Genomic DNA, 17,472 nt, shown 5'->3' with positions numbered 1-17,472 from the left:
TTGTGGCAGCAATTTGCTTCGCTGGGTCGCTTTGGTCTTTCCAGGCGCTGTATGCAATGTTGTGGCTTTAATTCAATTGTCGATTGTCTGACCTTTAAGAGACTGTTAGGCAAAGCCACTGCCATTTCATATGGAGTTTGTTCTTTTGCTGCAGTTTGCCACTAATTACATCTACGAAACATATAAAATCCTATCCCAGCCGATAATAATTTAACATTTCAATTGTCGGGAGCGAAATAAATTTTCACATAATTGCCAATGCAAAATAAAATGGAAAACAGAAACAGAAAACAAAAGTGAAAGGGCAAACGGGTCTTGCCGGGTATAGTCGGGTCGGGTCTGGTCTGGTCTGGTCTGATCTTAGCAGAGCAGAGGTCCCTTTAAATGGTTTAGCGGAAGAATAACCTTTCTAAGTCGACACGATGCTCCATGGCCCACGATCCAGCGACAAGCAGCACCAACCACCTGGTGGTTGCCCAGTCAACTTTGTTACCTGAGTCGGATGCCATGTGCATGATCGTTGACTCTGTCTTTCTTTCTCACTCACTCACTTGCTCACTCAGTTTTGATCTTAAATTAGTTTATTTGTTGGTGTTAGGCTGCTTGGTTGGTTGGTTGGTTGGCTGGTTTGCCTATGCCATGTGAAGCGGGCGACATTTGCCGCCAGTTTTTGGTATAAATTGGCAGAATTTCAATGCGACTTTTGCAGTTTTAGTTTCTTCTTGAAAGCGTTTGGATTTCGATTTGCCATTAGAAGAAGAAGGTGCCCAAAATTGGATATAATTGGACAGTGTGTGTGTGTGTGTGGGAGCAAGGATAACGTTATGCTAAAGGTCTGACTCAGTGTGTGTGTGAGCCCTTGGAGTTTCCGATTCTTCATCTGTTTGCTTTTCCTTACTCACCTTTAGATTTTTCTGCTGAGCGCTGTGCTTGGCATTGCCTATGCGGGCGTAATTGGTCCTGGGCCATATTATGGACCAGCTTTGCACGGCTATGCGGGCTATGCACCGCATCCAGGACCACTGCCAGCCTATGTGGCACCCGGTAAGCAAGAATTATGCTTTTTGATATGCATAGAAATTTATGTAATATTCTTGTGACTTAGTAGCACCAAAGGCACCGGCACCCGAGCCCTACGATCCTGATCCAAAGTATTCCTTTGGCTATGACATACAGGATGGCTATACAGGTGATTTAAAGAGTCAACATGAGACGCGTCATGGTGATGTGGTTAAGGGCAGTTACTCAGTAGTGGATCCTGATGGCACTAAGCGCACAGTGGACTATACAGCCGATCCGCATCATGGTTTCAATGCTGTGGTAAGGAAGGAACCTCTGGCTTATAAGCCTGCCCCGGCTCCGGCTCATCTCCATTTGCCAGGACCGGCACCAGCACCACCTCTACCAGCTGTACCCAAAGCTCCTTTACTCTCCTATCCATTGGCATTGACTGCTCTTCATCGTGCTGCTCCAGCCCCGGCACCGATACCTGTACCTGTGGCTCCAGTACCCGCGCCCGCAGCTCCTCATCACTTGCCCACTGCTCATTTCCATGCTGCATATCCTGCTCTTGCTCACAGCCCATTTGCCCATTACCCAGCTCCGGCTCCAGCCCCAGCTCCAGCTCCCCTTCCCGTTGATCCCCATGCCTACTATCATCACTGAGTGAGCTTTCCTTTTCCGGCGACTTTCTGCTATCTCCTCCTCAACTCTTTGACGTGATCTGTTTCCCTTATCGTCTCAAGCTCTTCTCTCTCTCTCAATAGCACTTCAATCTCCATTGTTGTTTTCATCATTGGATGTTGGATAGATAGACACATATATTTATATATATAGGAGGCTTATTCTTCTTGCTAAGATTTTACCTTATGTTCATTTCATATAAGTATGTTTGAGTTGTTGTCTACTAAGTTAAAAGCTTACACACGAAATCTAGAGAAATAAAAACTGTATAAAGGAAGAGAATCGTTTATATATAATGGTTTGCCAATAATTTAAATTACCCAAATTTATCCCTTTTAAAGCCAAGATTGAATTTTTTTTCAACCAAGATCCCCAAATGATTCTATCTTTCTGAGTACACTCGGATTTTTATACTGTTGGGTATATTGTATTTGGCCAGAAGTTTGCATTGCACAGAGGTAAATATCTCCGACCATATAAAGACTGTTGTTGATCAGTACGAAGAGATGAGTTCATGATCATGATGAGTTCAAGGATCAACGAAAACTTCTCATATGGTGTTCAGCCTACAGTCCTAAAAGTTTGCATGTGGGCTTCTATTTACTGCAGTGGTTGCAAGGATATCAGCCGGATTGAACCAGGAGTGACTTTCCGGGAGTGTATGTATATATTCCCAGCATTTATCCAGTTTAAGCCTAAACATTTTTTGCTAAGACTAGTAAAGGTGAGTCGAAAGTACTCGTAAGTCTTGCAAGGATAATCAAACTTCGGATCTTGCGAATATAGCCCGGTCCTCTGGTCTGGTTGCTTGAGTCTTTCACAGGAAAGTGAACAATTGATTGGATAGTCCACCCTTTCACAAGCATAATGACTCTTGTACTCCTCTCTTTTGTAGCTCTATGGCCTCCAGGCTTGAAAATCCTTTCCAATTATACTCCATTTCTGACATTTGACATTTAAAGCAACATTTAAAATGCAATTTTCCCTTTTTTTTTGTTTTTATGGTTTGTATTTATTTGTATCAACTTGTAATGATATAGTACTCGTATGTTTGTATATATCCATATATGTATATATGTATAATTATTCCCATTATTTGGTATAAATGATATTGCATGTCCGTGTCGTATGTATGCATGTATATGTATTTATATATAAACGTTCGAGTATGTATGTGATGTTAATAATTTGCATTTTTCTTTATCATTGGAAATTGTTTTATCTACCGATTGTAGAACAGATTTAAATGGCTTGATATATATGTATGTATTTTGTATGTATTTAATGTTTATGCAATTTTTGGTCTTGCTGCATAAACAGAATTTAATATATTTACTTGTGTGTAGGTATGTTTGTTTGTATTAGTGATATTTAAGTGGTATGTATATAAATTTTTTTGTTTTTGTAATGCATTCTTTTTTATAGTCCTTAGTTTTGTAATAAACGGTATCAAAAGATAGGTACAATTGAGTTGTTGTTGTTTTTTGTTTGCTACCACTAAATTAAGTATATGTCTTTATATTTATATATGTATATATGAAGCACTCTACTTGAATAAACAGAACAAGCTCTATATGTGTCTCTCTCTCTATCAATCTCTTCTTTTCGCATGTGTCTTCTCTGTGATTGCATATTTAACTAAGGGCTGGGTGGCCGTGGTCTAGGATGTGGTAAGAGAGAGTTGCGGGGGAAACAAGCGCTTATATTATAAATAAATGGACACAATTCAACTAATTATACATATAGTTAGCAATTAATTAGTTATATGAGGCTAATATAGCTCATAAATGTATTAGATTTAGATTCGTTGATTGTTGTTTTGGCTTCTCGAACAACCAGTTGTAATTTACTCTCTCTCTCTCTCTTTTCTCTCTGTAGACTATTTTGGGATATGCTTGAATTGCTTTTGCTGTTTTGCTTGATTTAGTTGTTGTTGCTATTAGTTAAAAAAGTTAATCGAAATTAAATGGCAGCATTTGACTTAATATTTATTGGCTAGGCTCAACTAAATTGGAATTCTTTTCTCACTGCACTTCAAAGATATTAAATTCGTAGTACCTACAAGTAGGCTAAAAATTGAGATGATTTATATATGTATGTGTGTATGTATGTTTGGGATATGTTTACTAAACATTATAAATATTATTATATATGTAGCCATGATTTCAGATTTTCGTTTTTTTTGGTTCATTTGTTTATAACTTGAAACGGAGGGTTTTAAACTGATTCTTCATTACTATGTTATGATTATTATTCATAATTCATTCGATTATTCATGCTGATAGGTGGTAGGACTTGATTTCATTGTTGAATTGATTAGAAAAATATTCACGGTTTTTGTTTTTGGTTTTTTGTTAAGTGGGAATCATAAATTTACTATGAAAAATTTTAGCTAACTGCATTTAGATGATAGCCATAGCTACACATATGTTTGTTTGTATGTATATGTCTATATATATTTTTCGCTATATGTATAAGTTTATAGTCAGTTTATCTTTTTTGTTTTAAGTTTTTATAGTTTATAGTTTTCTTTTTTGGTGCATGAAATGTTCTTGTTCTGTTTATCGTTTTGATAATTATTCAACTTAATTTTTACATTTCAGAACTCATTAAAGATATATCCTATATTGTCCATATTTTCGTACTTAATTTTGTTTGCTAAATTGAAACAAAAATTGTTAAATTTAATCAAATTAGTTAAAGTTTTTTAATAATTTACTGTAACTACATGTTTAATCGTAGTGAAACCGCAAGAAAACTGCAAAATATAATAAACAAATAATGTTGGATTCCTATTGAAACAAATAACTTTACTGAAACGGTTTGAAAACAAAATGAGATTATTAATAATTCCTGTTTTATACAATTATTTAAAGTCCATTTGATATCATTTTCATATATGTTTATGTGAATGTATTTGTATTATGCATTTTAGTTTGATTATGGATTGAGTTAAAAAACAGTAGGTAGCTTATGCTCTTATGTTTCGGTTATACAATTTATAGACATCTAAAATTGTTTGATTATGTAAATGTAAATGGAATTTTGGTATACATTTAAATTGATTTTTGTTTTGGTATTTGGTTTTGTTTTTTTTGTTTTTCTTCAAAGAGTTTAATCGACTGTAATTTGACTAAGTATTTTATTTTGTTCATTCAACTTTTGGTTGGATCATTGTTATGCTATGCAATTAATATATTGGATGATTCAGATTCTTGAGAGTAGGTTTAGTTATTTAGAAAAAGGTGGTCCATTTAGTGATCGTATTCGTCAGCATATGATTAAGTTTCCAGTAAGTCCAGTTTTATTATCTACACTATGAAAAGGAAAAACAACAAAATATAAGGAGGAAAATATAATACCAAACAAAGAAAATAATGAATAAAAGTTTTGTGTTTCTTTTTTCTTCTATATTTTTAAAATCTTAGAGCACACTTTCAGTTAGCACAAATATCAATTATTATATAGGTACATAATACACAAGAAATCAAACGAAATTTAAGTGAAATAATAAATTAAGATTAAAAATTTTTGAAATTTACAATTAAAAAAGACAAAAAATACGAAACGTTTACGTTTTCGTTATCTTTTTTGTTTGTTTGTAGCCTATTAAATAGGCATTTTGGAAACAGAAATGATATGGTTTGAGGGATAGAGGGAAGGGAGGGGCTTTAAAATATGTTCTGCTTGGGTGCTTGATATAATAACAATGATTATGCATTTATCTTTTTTGTATGATATATATGTTTTAGATGTGTGTGTGTGTGTAGTTGGTAGGTGTATAGTATATAGGTTTATATGTAATTTTATCTTAACTAACATTTTTTCTGCATTATTTCCAGCTTTCAATATGTTTCAGTTGACTTATATTTGATTGATATACAATATAACTACTAAAAATGTTACGCTCAGCTTTATGTCTCGATATTCATATAGATATATGTATGTATGTATATTTATATGTGTGTATATTTATATGTATGTATATGTATAGGTATAAGTATATGCATATCTATGTATGTCTATACTGTTTAGAATTTCCTCTATGCATCAAACTCGAAATTCATTTCCTTAGCTCCACACAGGTCTTGTCTGTTGTTGTTGCTGTTGTCGTAGTTGTCGTTGTTGTATTTGTGTTTGTGTTGGTGCTGCTACTCGATGTTGCATCCTCCAGATCACCATCATGATCATCATCATCATCATCATCATTGTCATTGTCATTACCATTAGGTTTCGCATTAGTCGGCTCAATTTCCTGTTCGGTTATGACAGTTACCAAAGCTTCTGCCAATTGAGAAACAAGAAAGAAGAATAAAACATTAGTAAGAACTCTTAAATAAAAAGGAAATCAAATCACACACACATATATATAATATAATAATGTCGCTTTACCGATTTAGTATTTAGTATTATCCAAAATCATTCTAGGCATGATCTGTGTTTTTTATTTTTGTTTTTTGTTGGTGCATGAACAGGGAGAAGAGAAATTTTCGTATTAGTTGAAATTTCAAGTTTTTGTCTACACTCAAAAACACAAGAACAACAAAATAATAACAACAGCAAAAGAAGCATAACCAAAACAACTAATATAATGAGAAAAATCCTTTTGAAAACAAAATGGCATTTTCATAATTCTAGAGTCATTCTCTCAAAACAATTTCCGCACCATTCAAATGTTGCTGCTGTTGCTGTAGCAAGAGACTCGAGTGTGGTGGCGGCGGCGGACGTCCGTCATCACCCAAAAAGCTGCCGGACATGTCGCCCCCAATGGCTCCATTGCCAGTTGGAATGCCTCCGCGTTGTTGTTGCTGCTGCTGTTGTTGTTGCTGCTGCTGCTGATGCAGAGCATTCAAGGCTCCACTTAGCTGATGCTGATGATGTTTGGCCGCCAGACTAGCTAACTGGGCATGCTGTTGCTGTTGCAATTCATTGTTTAGACCAGGCAACATTATGCCCTCTGATTTGGTTTTAATATGCGATGGCGAAGCATTTTTATTTTTAAAGAGAGAGGGAAAGCAGTGGCAAAAAGAGCAGAGATGGCACGTTAGGAGGTTAATGAGTTAATTGAAAGGTGGCAAATAGTTACTCAATTTTTTTATTTCATGATTAGTTGCATGACTTTAAAACCTTTCTTTGGTATAGCCACTAAAGATTCTCCTATTCAAATTTGTTGAGAATTGTAGTTCACCTAAATCTTACTTTGTCAAATATTAATATTTTTTTAAGGCGAATTTGATTTGGAGATATGTGAAATATATTTCGACTTGTAGTTAATTTATTGAGGCTCAAAAAGATCAAAAAATTTAGAGAAAGCATTTAACGAATTCCTCTTAAATTAGTTTTTATGTTTTTTATAATTGAACAAAAACTGAGTCTAACAATCCTTGTCCATCTGCCAGTCCATTGTGTATAAACAATTTTATTTTCATTTCTAGGCCATTTCAATGAAATGTTGTATTTTAACTTTCTTTTGCCAAAGAAAGTGACAGGAAGAACACTTTATGAAGTCCATAAGATAAAAAAAGAAAGAATTTCTGTTTTGCCTATCTGAATAAGACACAGTTAAAGTTGGTTTCTGTTTATTGAAATTCCTAGACCAGTTCTATGAATTCTCAATCAATTCCCTAAATTCTTTAAATTGATTACCTTTAAGTGTATAACTCATATTCATAGAGGGCCTTTCACTGTTTAATAATTGAGTAATTAATAGAGTATATGTATACCCTTTAAGTGTATGATGATTAGTTGATCATTCACAAACACTAACACAATTCGGCTGATTTAGAGGGAAATGTAGAAATTGTTACTCACTTGAATTGTGGTCATAGTGGCCATTCTGTTGATTCATTTTGGCTGGTGAGTCTGTATTCAGTTGGGAGGCAGTCACCGAACGTGTTTGCAATGTATTTGGCTTTGAGTTTAATGCAGAACCAGGAGCACTTGGCAGGCCACTGCTCGTGGCACTGCTACCACCACCATTTGGTTCATCCAATAGCTGACGTAATCGCTGCAATTGAGCTTCCAGTTGTCTATTGTGATCCTCGAGTATCTGCATACGCGCCTCCAGACGACCCTTGTGCTGCCGCAAGAGTTTCGCTTCAGCCATCATGTCCTATTGAAAAGAGAGACAGGGTTTGGGTTAGAGAAAATATTTTGACAAGTTAGTTTTATTATTATAACTTACCTGTCCATGTTCGCCTTGGTTGGACAGGCCGGTCATGCTGCTGGAACCAGAGTGTTGCATTCCACCGCTGGAATCATCGGGTGTGCCACTCTGCTGTTTGCTACACAACTGCTGGTATTCGGCCTGCAAATTGGCATTCTCCTCTTCCAGATCACGTATAATGGCTTCCAGTTCTTCTCGCTGTTCGGCGTCCATGGCAGCCATTACCTGAACGGGGGATTTGGGTGCACTGGCTCCATTGGTTGCACCGTTGGCGGGCAGAGCCTGGCAATATTGGGCTATCAGCTGATGCTCATCATCACTGTCTGGTGTGGAGTTCGAACCAGTGCCACCGTATTCAACTTGAGCCAATCGAGAGGCATACATTTCAAGACGTGAGTGCATATCATTTTGCAATTGATGCGTTGTATGCTGTGGACTAGGCGCAGGACTCTCCAAGGCATCACCTACATAGAATTAATGGAAATTGTATAAAAAATCACTGTGAAAGAGAGAAACTTACCTTCTAGGACACTTTGAACGGGCAGATAGCCAACACGTGGATGCTTCTTAAAGTATTTGCGACTCTTGAATTTATTTTTGAGAGCACGCGTAAAGTCGCGCACGTCCTCGGTGGATGTGGTCTGTGTGTGTGTGTGGGTTAAAGATATTAGCATTGACTTGAGTCTAAAATAAATCTTCATTTATCTTACCGTTGTACAATATTCATGCATGGGATGGGTAAGTTTGTGATTCTTGGCATTTCGTCCAAAGAAGAAACACTTTTGGCACATATCAAAATTGAAGCACTTAAGGCAACGATAACGGAAGCCCACAATGGGATACTCTTTGCAAATGTTGCATTTGGCCTGATGCTTAGCCGCTTCGGCGGCAGCCAAACGATGTAGAACCGGCAGCCAGACCAAACTTTGTGGTTCGTGTTGCAACCAGCCGAGGAAATGCTGCAACTCTATGGATATATCCTGATTGCCATCGATGGCCTCTTGCGAAATGCCAGCCTGTTCCAGGCAAGAGCGTACAGAGGGTTCAATATTCGAACCACCAAAGGCAGCCACTTCGCCCAGTTGTCGAGGAACCTAAGTCAGGAAACAAACCAAGCATAAGCTTTGCTATAATGTAAAGAAAGTGCCATCTCTCACCTGTATGCAATCGTGTAAAAGTAAGCCCAAACGTCGTTGATCTGCTCGTCTTTCGGTATCGGCAACCAAACGGAATAGATATCGATACTTTTCCTCCAAATGACCGCGACATAGCAGAACCAGGCCGACTTTAAAGCTCAGGACACGTATTTGTCCTGTACGTTGTGAGTCATAGACATTCAGTATCCAATTGATGGCCAGGTCCAGCATAAGCGTCAAATCAATTTTATCGATTGTCACATAGAGCGAATGCAAAACCGTAGTCATATCGGGTATATCGATGAGCTTATCATTCTGAGCACGCAGACCATGGCGATCAAAGGACTCGCAGGCAGTGGCCATGGATATCCTATCGAGAGCTAAATTTCGTAAATAAAAGAAATAAATAAGAGAGAGAAAGGTGTAAAGTTACTTAAGTTAAACTTACCCAAACGCTTTTGTACGGAACGCAATTTCATGGCCGTGCGATAAGCCGAGAAACGTATTTCATTTAGATCAGCCAATCCTTTCATTAGCTCAATCATTTCGGGATGATCCCAATGTGTGGTTTCGCGTTCATGGCTGCAATTGGACAATTGGAAAATTTAGTTCCTGTTACCTCGCCCAAATAAGTATGCTATAGTAAATGAGTGAAACGTACTCAATATAATAAGGCACATTGGATGCTGTTGTAGCTCTCTCCCAGGGCGGCTTTACGCTCTGTCCCAAATTGGGTAATGGCCCAATTGTGCCGCTGTTCGATGTATTACGTCCATCATCGCCATTCTCATGTGTGTGCTGGGCCCCTGCCTGGCATAGAATCTTTTGTCGTTCATCCATGGCAATTTGTAGGAGTTTCATACTAAATCAGAGAGAGAGAGAGGGCGAAGAAGATTAACATCAACAGGGTTCCAACCGTATGCTGCCAATCCACTTACCGCGTATTCAAATCCTCCAGTTTGGATAGACAAGGTGTTGGCACCAACACCTGATTGGCGGTAAAGAAGGATTGCTGTTCATTGCAATCATCCAAAAGGGCACTGGCCGTTGTCATTTTATCACGCAATCGTTGCAATTGTTGCATTTGATCATTGGCCTCGCCAGTCGATGAGGGAGTGACCCAGGAATTCTGTGTCTGCTCGGCCAATGCCACACGTGAGCTTAGATCTTCGAGTATCTTTTGGAATTGACGCATTTTCTGTAAAAAAAGAAAGAAATAACAATTAGTTATTAATAAAGATTCGGTTTGTTTATAACTGATTTGTTGGATTCCATTTTTAAGACGTTTAACTAATAACAATTAATTCAATTTAAACAATTTAATGATAAACAAATAAAAAAACAATGCGAGAGATGACAATAGATTGTTGAAAAGAATAGAGGGAACAGTATTTTAGTATGCTTAACCCAGTCTAAATGGATAGTTTGAATAACACATTGGTTGTTTATATCTATACAAGACTCAGAAACGTTAACTCCATTCATTAGATTTCCAATTCTAATATTTTGGCTTAAAGATGAGAAGATTGTCTAAAGACAATGCTCCATACAAATTTGCGGACGGTTCAGAGCTGTAACTAAATGAGTTGAGGAATATGAATGACTTAAAATTAATATCGTAAGCATGTTGTACCAGTGGCATAACTAAGCTTATTAGCTTTATCTAAGTACATCTATTACAATTAGTTCTTGCCACTCTTTGTTCATTGCCTGAAGCGCCTTGCTTCTGTTTTGCTGGGTTTTTCATTGTTTTGTTCCTTGGTTAACATTTTGCTGGCGCTTCTGTTTTATAAGCATAAAACTTAATTTGCTCGCAAGGAAAATGCATTTAATTTTCCTGTCTGTAGGAAAATGCAGGTCCTTGCTTTATGTGCACGTTTCCTACACACTATTGTGTGTAGCCTACTTATGGGCTGTGGCAGAGCCTTTCTTCTTTGGTCTTAGTTTTTACTCTTGTGGTTCATTTGGATTAATTAAATAATTTGAAATAAATCAAAGGTACGAAAAAAGGTTCTGCATTCTATCAGGTACTTCATTAGCAGTCAGAAAAGGGACACAAAAGCGATAGAAAAAGGGAATGAGTGGGGAAGAAGAGAGGAAGCAAAAGAAAAAGCAGTTAAGAGAGACTTTTAACTTTGATGCTGCTTTGCATGCATGTCATACACAGGACATCAGATGCTACAAGGATGCTGTTCCCCTCACCTAAAACCCGGTCACCTCTCTGATCTCCTTCTCTGTCCTTTTTGTTCTTGTTGTTGCTGTTGTTGTTTCGTGCTTTTCCGCTGTGCCAATTTGGCGCTTTGTAACTCTAAACTGGCAGCAGAAGCAACAGCAGCAGCAACACCAGCAGCATCAGCAGCATCTGCTCACGTTTCATTTAGCCCATTTTCCGAAGGAGCTAAAAAATTTTCGCTTTTCAATTTTTACCTCTTGGCACCCCATTTACTCCAAAAAGACTTTCATTCGCTTTGCGCGTTTTGCATGCAACAAGCAAAATGCATTTACCTGCAAGCAAAACTTTCAAAACCATCAGGGCACCTCCCGCCACCCCCCTCTCTCTCTGTCATCCGCCCATTGCCTGGTGACTGGCTGGCTCCTCGTTTACTTTATTATTTCATTTGTGTAGTTATAGTTTTCTCCCCGCCCACCACTCCATCTCCATCGCCACGCCCTCTCCTCCTTTTTTTCTGCTTTGCTCTGCTTTTGTTGTTGCTCGTTTGGCTTCTGTGTAGTTTTTTAATTTAGTTTTCTTCGAGTTTGTGTTTTTGATTTGAAACTTTTTGCAGCTTTTCCAGCCATTTTGAGTCCCTAGAGCAAGTTTATGCTTCATAATGCAGGCATAGAGGACAACTTTACTACAGTAGTGGCTATACATCCATACATATATATAGAATAGATATGTGTGTGTGTGTGTGTGTGTGAACGACCACAGGAACAAGCAATCATGGTAAATGTTGCATTTGTTGTTCGTGTTTTCTCTACATATATATATAAGTTTTTTTTTGTTTTCGTTTTGGCCAGTCTTTTCGAATCCTTTTCCTAACTAGGATTCTCCACATTGCTTGCAAACTTGTTAAGGCCATTTAGAAAGTTGGCATATTTATAAATATTTATGAAGCGCTCATAGAAAATCTTTCACATATAACAACAACAAATTTTCCTGAAAACTAATTAGTTATGCAATGAGATGAAACTTTCAGCAAGCGTTTCGTAACCAGATTAAGTTGAATTTTAAATGAATATTTGTTTTTTGTTTTTTTTTTGGTTTGTTTTGTCATTTATTTATAATTAAGGTAAATTGATAAGTGTGTCCTAGTTATTATATTTTTTAGATCAAGGATGAAAGTTACATTTTTCCTTTTTCCCTTGTCGAGTCGTTTTTTAAAAGTCTTAGTACACATGATTAATAAATTGCAATAAATTCAATTTGTATTTGTTTTTGGTTCTATCAAAACCGAACCCCATTGAGAGCTTATAAAAGACTCTGGGGTTTCCCCTTCACAGTCAGTGTTGGGTAATTTTCATCCCGTTTCACCTCGACTCGCATTTGACTTTACAACATTCTTTGTGGTGGTTGGCACAAAGTTTTTCCTGCTCAAAGCTTGGCTAATTAAGCGTACAAAATAATTTGCAGTTTCAATTTGCTCGACAAGAGCAAACAACAAAGAGCTTTGTGTTTTTGTTCTTTTCTTTTTTGTATTCATTTTTAATTAGCGCAACAGCAGGTAGCTGAGGTCGAGATGTGGATAGCTATGTAGGTAGGTAGGTGGGCTCTTCATCAATAATTTGATGTTTACAATAAATATGCCTTCAAGTTACCCACACTACGGCGGGCTGCAACTGCAACTCCTTTGTAGCTGGCACCTTCATTAATTAGTGGCAGCAATAAGCCAACAAACAACGAGAATAAAGGTGGCATCGATGGGGCAGAAGATAAGAAGAAGTTGAAGGGGAGGCAGCTTGTCACTGTCTCTGGGCACAACATCAAGGGCTTTCTGATAAGGGGGCGATGCACTTTTAAAGCTGCTTCAATTGCCTGTTCTATGGCAGTTTTAATCAACTTTTACTGGAGAACAAAAACGACTTCTTGCCATGAGAATGAATCCTTGTAAAGTCAACATGGCTGAATGCAACAGTCTTCTTGTGGGCCGTTTGTCCGTGGCGTCTCTCTACTTAAAAAACTGCAACACTGTGCAACTTAATACCTCGACTACAATTCGCCTACTCCGCCATCTCTTTGTGTAGGCAGTGGGGAGTTGTTGGGCAAAAAATAAATAAGCCCAACTGTCGTTATATTTTCTATGGCTGCTCTTGCTCCACTTCCGGTTGCAACTGCTCCTGTCGAGCTTCCGTCGAGCTTATTAAAAATGCCTTTATTTGCCCTGGCAATGATGGCCAAGTGCTACTGGCGTTGGCATTTTATGACACTCACTGGTTTCACCTGCACTCACTTGCCAGAAGTCCTTCTCCCATACATACATATGGATGAAAGAAACTATCGCCCATTGTGGTTGGCTGATTAAATCAGTTCCGGCCAACACAAAGGAAGCAATAAATTAGAGCACTTTGCTTTCTTAATGTGTGGCCATAGCTGTTCTTGGCATTCTAGTGAATTCTGGTCATACTTAATTTGGATTTTTTGTGTGTTTTCTGTTTGCAGATTAAATGCAATTTCCATTTGCATTAAAATTCAATTTCCTACCCCTGCACCACGCATTTTTTTCTCCCCTTCTCTCACTCTCTCTCTGTTTACTGCACCGTGAAAATCCTGGAATCTTTGCCAGCATCAATTAAATGAAATTGAAACTGTTTCATCAACAAGAGAAAAAAATTGCATTGGGTGGGACATGTTTCAATTAAATATATAAATCACAGGCAACAACACAAATGAGAAATCCTTTATGACTGTGAGCCAGCATTAATCAAGATTTTCTCAACGTCAAAGAGAAAAGCAGCAGAGAGAGAGAGAAACAGAGCAAAATCGGAGACTAACAGAGATTGATAGTAAAATTTCATTAAATTAAAAATATATTTTGTCTGAGTATTAAATTTTGTAGGGATATTTCATTTCGGTTTCACTTGATTATATTATTTCAGATACAATTTAAAGCAAGAAGGAGACTATAAAAAGTTGTTGGCTTTTATAATCAGAGTAAACATTTTCACTTCAACAAACAATAAACACTTTGCTGAAAGAAATAATATTTTTAGGTTGTTAGTTTTTTTTTGTGACACAAACCTCATTTTCATCACGCAATTTGCCGACAATTTGAAGAAACATGCGTTCGGCATCGTTTTGTGGATCATAGTTGGAATAGTTGTCATCCACCAGAGTGATATCGCCAATGCGATAATGTAATTGCTCTTCGGATGATGATGAATACAAGGACAACATGTTGCGACGCCGTTCATTGGCAACATGTTGATCAGTATCATTTGCAACATCTGCACTGGCAACATTAATGACCGGCACATGTTGTTCATTTGTTTGTGGCTGCTCATCCTCTGCATCGGCATCGGCATCGGCGTCGGCGTCGGCATCATCGCAGCCACTGCTACTCAACTGAGAGTAACTCAAACTCAATTGGCTACTCTCGTCGTGTTCCTCTTCCTCGTCGGCATCCTCATCCTCATCGCGATCGTGTTCTAGCTCAGTGCCACCAGTGCCACTATCACCACTCTGTGAGCTGGCCTTAGTCTTGGCTCCAACTCCGACTGCTACTCCTCCTGCTCCATTGGTGGCTGCTGCCACATTGACAACAACTAGATTTAGATTATTATAATTCTGTGAATCGCCGCTGCTGCTGCTGCTGCGACTGCGACGCTTTGATAGTGAACGAAAGGGCGAGAGAAAGCGGCGTCGTGTTGCACTGGTGGGCGTGGCATAGGGAGGCAATTGTTCCAGCTGTTGGATGGCCGGCGCTCCATTGTAGCGTTCCAATGACCTTGACTTGGCCGCATTCTGTTTGCCATTGCTCTTGCCATAGATGATGGCCCCACGACTGGGAGAATTCTCTATAATTTCACCAGCCTCATCACTGGAACTGTGATGATGATGTTGATGATGATGATTGTTGTTGCTAGCCAAATGCTGGCTACCAGCCCCACTAGAGAAGAGACGCATCTCTGGCTGTGGGTTGGTTCTCTTTGCACCGTGCAGTTAGTTAATTAATCTTTCTTTATGCAGATTTCAGGTTTCGTTGTTGTTGTATATTTGTTCGGTTGTTCGTTTAGTTCGGTTGTTGTTGTTGTTGTTGATAGTGTTCAAGCACTATTCAACATCGTTTTAGGGCACATTCTTGCGTAATGGAAGGTTGCTTATTTATCTATTTTTAGAAACCGGTTCAACAGGATTCTCACCGAAGCTCACTGATCGATTCTTAAACTATGTATTCCTGAACATAATGTGAATAAAAAATAAACGATTATACTTTGAGTATATATACATATATATTCTCAAATAGGTGATGGCATTAGGCAAACTAAACAAATATTTCACTTGAGCACATAAGCCACTCAATTACGCCGAAATTTCCCCGACTCTCTATACTCCATTCTATCCCACTCCATTACTACAATCCATAAGTAAATATTTCGCCTAGCGTTAATTATCCCAGACATTTTGTATTGTTTGCCAAGTAAAAGGTTGACTGCATTCTGTTTGCTCAATTGTTGTTGCTTTCATGCGTCTGTGTGTGTGTGTAAATTATGTTGGGCAATATTGACTTATAGATAAAGTCACTTCGCTTAAGATATTTTATTTAGTTCTTATATGTACTTGCTACATGAGCCATGACATTGTTCAGAGATATCAAAAAGGAAGGAAAAGGCATGGGATTGTGCTTTGGGTGTTGGGAAAAGCCAACAAAAAGGTGGGATAGGTTAGTGGAGCGCTGATAAGTGTTTAATGTGAGAAGAGTAGATAAAGTCATTAATGCAGATAAAGGAAACGTCTTGGAAAAAGACCTTGAAACAAAATATTTGATGAGTTGCAAAAGTTTCTGTACTACATTTTACAATACGATTTAAATAAAAGACTTCATTTTCCTTGGTTGAATAGTAAGTTTCACATGAAACGTCGGGGTCACCATTTAAAAAAACAACAGTTATAGACAGATTTTCTTTTAATATTTAACTTTTGACAACGAAACATCACTTATATTTGAAATTCCAATAAATTTTCGCATTCACTTCTGAAAAGCAACACCTTAAATAGCCAAAAGTTTACTTTAACCAAAAACCACACACAAAAAAATGGGGAAAAAATATGTCAAAACCAAAAAAGTCTCAAGTGAATGGAACTAGGCAGCAATGACCCCAAGAATAACCAGAAAAAAACCACTGTAGTTAGGTACCGACTCTAAGCACTCCAAAGAAGCAGACGATAAAGGAAAGGGGCGGAAAAAAGATGACATTTCAGTAAGAAGTAAGCGAAAACGAAACTACATTGAGGTGAAACAAGAAAAAATGAGTGAGGTAGAGACACAAGACGAAAGCTCATTAAAATTCTAAGCCGTAAAGCAAAACAAAGTTTTAAATAAAGTCAAGGGGTGGGGTGGGGTGGACAAGATGACGACGGGGTAAGACGCGGAGGAGACACGAAAACTAACAAGCCATTGACAGACGGAATAAAAGAGATGCAAAAGAGGGAGAAACACAGGTAGAAAAGAAAGAAATACCGTCAAGTAATGCCGGTGGTAATGACATTGTAACGGTATTTATTACAACATTACAACGAACTGACAAGTGTCTAATTAGTTGAGTCAACATTGCCTAACTCTTTTACTCTTCCACTCTTTTTCTTTCTCCTAACTGCATATGATGATGTCACAAATTTGTCAAGAAAAGGTTTTAACATATTTAAATTAAATATTATTTTCAAAAATTTAATTTTTCCGCCCCAGACCAGTTCAGGTGAGGAGACTTTTAGGGGCGGAATATATTGAAAAAGAATGGGAGAAAAACGCATTTCAATTTGATTGATGTACTTTGTTAGTACGTGAGGGAAATCTCCAATGAATTTCATTATAATTTTCACTTTTTTTTTCCACTTTCCCCCTCCCTAACCTCCCTCTCTTCTTTCCACTCAATATCATCTCGCTTTTATCTCTGTCTTTGTTGTTGCCATTTGTTTTGTTGTCTTCTATAAATTCATTCTCCATATCGGGGAAGAGACAGTGAAAAACGTTGACTGGCATACGAAAATCGCTATACATATGTACATATCAGAGATTGATACAATGATGGATTGATGGTTATGCATTTATTGTTGTTGTTGTTGTTACTTCTTTTGAAATGCAAATATTTATGCAGCAAAAAAAAAAAAAAAAAAAAAAAAAAGTATAGAAACGAATATGAAAACCAAATTCATGGGCATTGGCCAAGAGATGAATGATTTTCCGATCTAGCATATTGTGGCTAGGTAATTGAAATGCAAAAGCTGACAGTAGTATTTATATGATTTAAAAGTGATTTGATAGGGCCATA

General features: G+C 37.6%; 2 protein-coding genes across 13 annotated transcripts in view; one reads left to right on the top strand and one right to left on the bottom strand.

The window, feature by feature from the left end:
• Nucleotides 1–719: 719 nt before the first annotated feature.
• On the top strand, nucleotides 720–1,833 carry Cpr92A (Cuticular protein 92A). Of its 2 annotated transcripts, none has more exons than XM_068296917.1 (3): nucleotides 720–833; nucleotides 909–1,044; nucleotides 1,109–1,833. In XM_068296917.1, exons 1-3 carry the CDS (start codon nucleotides 825–827, stop codon nucleotides 1,663–1,665), a joined length of 702 nt encoding a protein of 233 aa, XP_068153018.1. In that variant the 5' UTR covers nucleotides 720–824; the 3' UTR covers nucleotides 1,666–1,833. The 2 variants fall into 2 exon arrangements, with proteins under 2 accessions (XP_068153018.1, XP_068153017.1); XM_068296916.1 differs by having other exon boundaries at nucleotides 1,106–1,833.
• Nucleotides 1,834–4,574: 2,741 nt separating this feature from the next.
• LOC137582953 (dystrophin) overlaps nucleotides 4,575–17,472 on the bottom strand; it is a 146,840-nt gene continuing 133,942 nt past the window's right edge. For 3 of the 11 annotated variants that reach the window (XM_068297747.1, XM_068297749.1, XM_068297751.1), the window contains exons 28-38: nucleotides 9,924–10,183; nucleotides 9,647–9,847; nucleotides 9,434–9,567; nucleotides 9,007–9,365; nucleotides 8,560–8,943; nucleotides 8,370–8,490; nucleotides 7,868–8,313; nucleotides 7,495–7,795; nucleotides 6,350–6,640; nucleotides 6,076–6,118; nucleotides 5,831–5,967 (exon numbers count right to left, since the gene is read on the bottom strand). In XM_068297747.1, the coding sequence (XP_068153848.1) occupies nucleotides 6,108–6,118; nucleotides 6,350–6,640; nucleotides 7,495–7,795; nucleotides 7,868–8,313; nucleotides 8,370–8,490; nucleotides 8,560–8,943; nucleotides 9,007–9,365; nucleotides 9,434–9,567; nucleotides 9,647–9,847; nucleotides 9,924–10,183 (2,508 nt within the window). In that variant the 3' untranslated portion in view covers nucleotides 5,831–5,967; nucleotides 6,076–6,107. Of the gene's footprint in view, nucleotides 5,968–6,075; nucleotides 6,119–6,349; nucleotides 6,641–7,494; nucleotides 7,796–7,867; nucleotides 8,314–8,369; nucleotides 8,491–8,559; nucleotides 8,944–9,006; nucleotides 9,366–9,433; nucleotides 9,568–9,646; nucleotides 9,848–9,923; nucleotides 10,184–14,224; nucleotides 15,381–17,472 lie in introns of those variants that run through there. The other 8 variants (XM_068297752.1, XM_068297753.1, XM_068297758.1 and 5 more) reach the window with 7 other exon arrangements.

Source organism: Drosophila tropicalis, unplaced genomic scaffold (genome assembly GCF_018151085.1).
Source record: "Drosophila tropicalis isolate 14030-0801.00 unplaced genomic scaffold, ASM1815108v1 contig_859, whole genome shotgun sequence".
NCBI lineage: Eukaryota > Metazoa > Arthropoda > Insecta > Diptera > Drosophilidae > Drosophila > Drosophila tropicalis.
The sequence above is the reverse complement of the archived record's forward strand: the minus strand, read 5'-3'. Positions and strand labels throughout refer to the sequence as shown.

Coding starts and splice junctions, on each gene's coding strand:
- Cpr92A (XM_068296916.1), top strand. Junction 1,045..1,105: donor GCCAGCCTATGTGGCACCCG/GTAAGCAAGAAT, acceptor CTTGTGACTTAG/TAGCACCAAAGGCACCGGCA.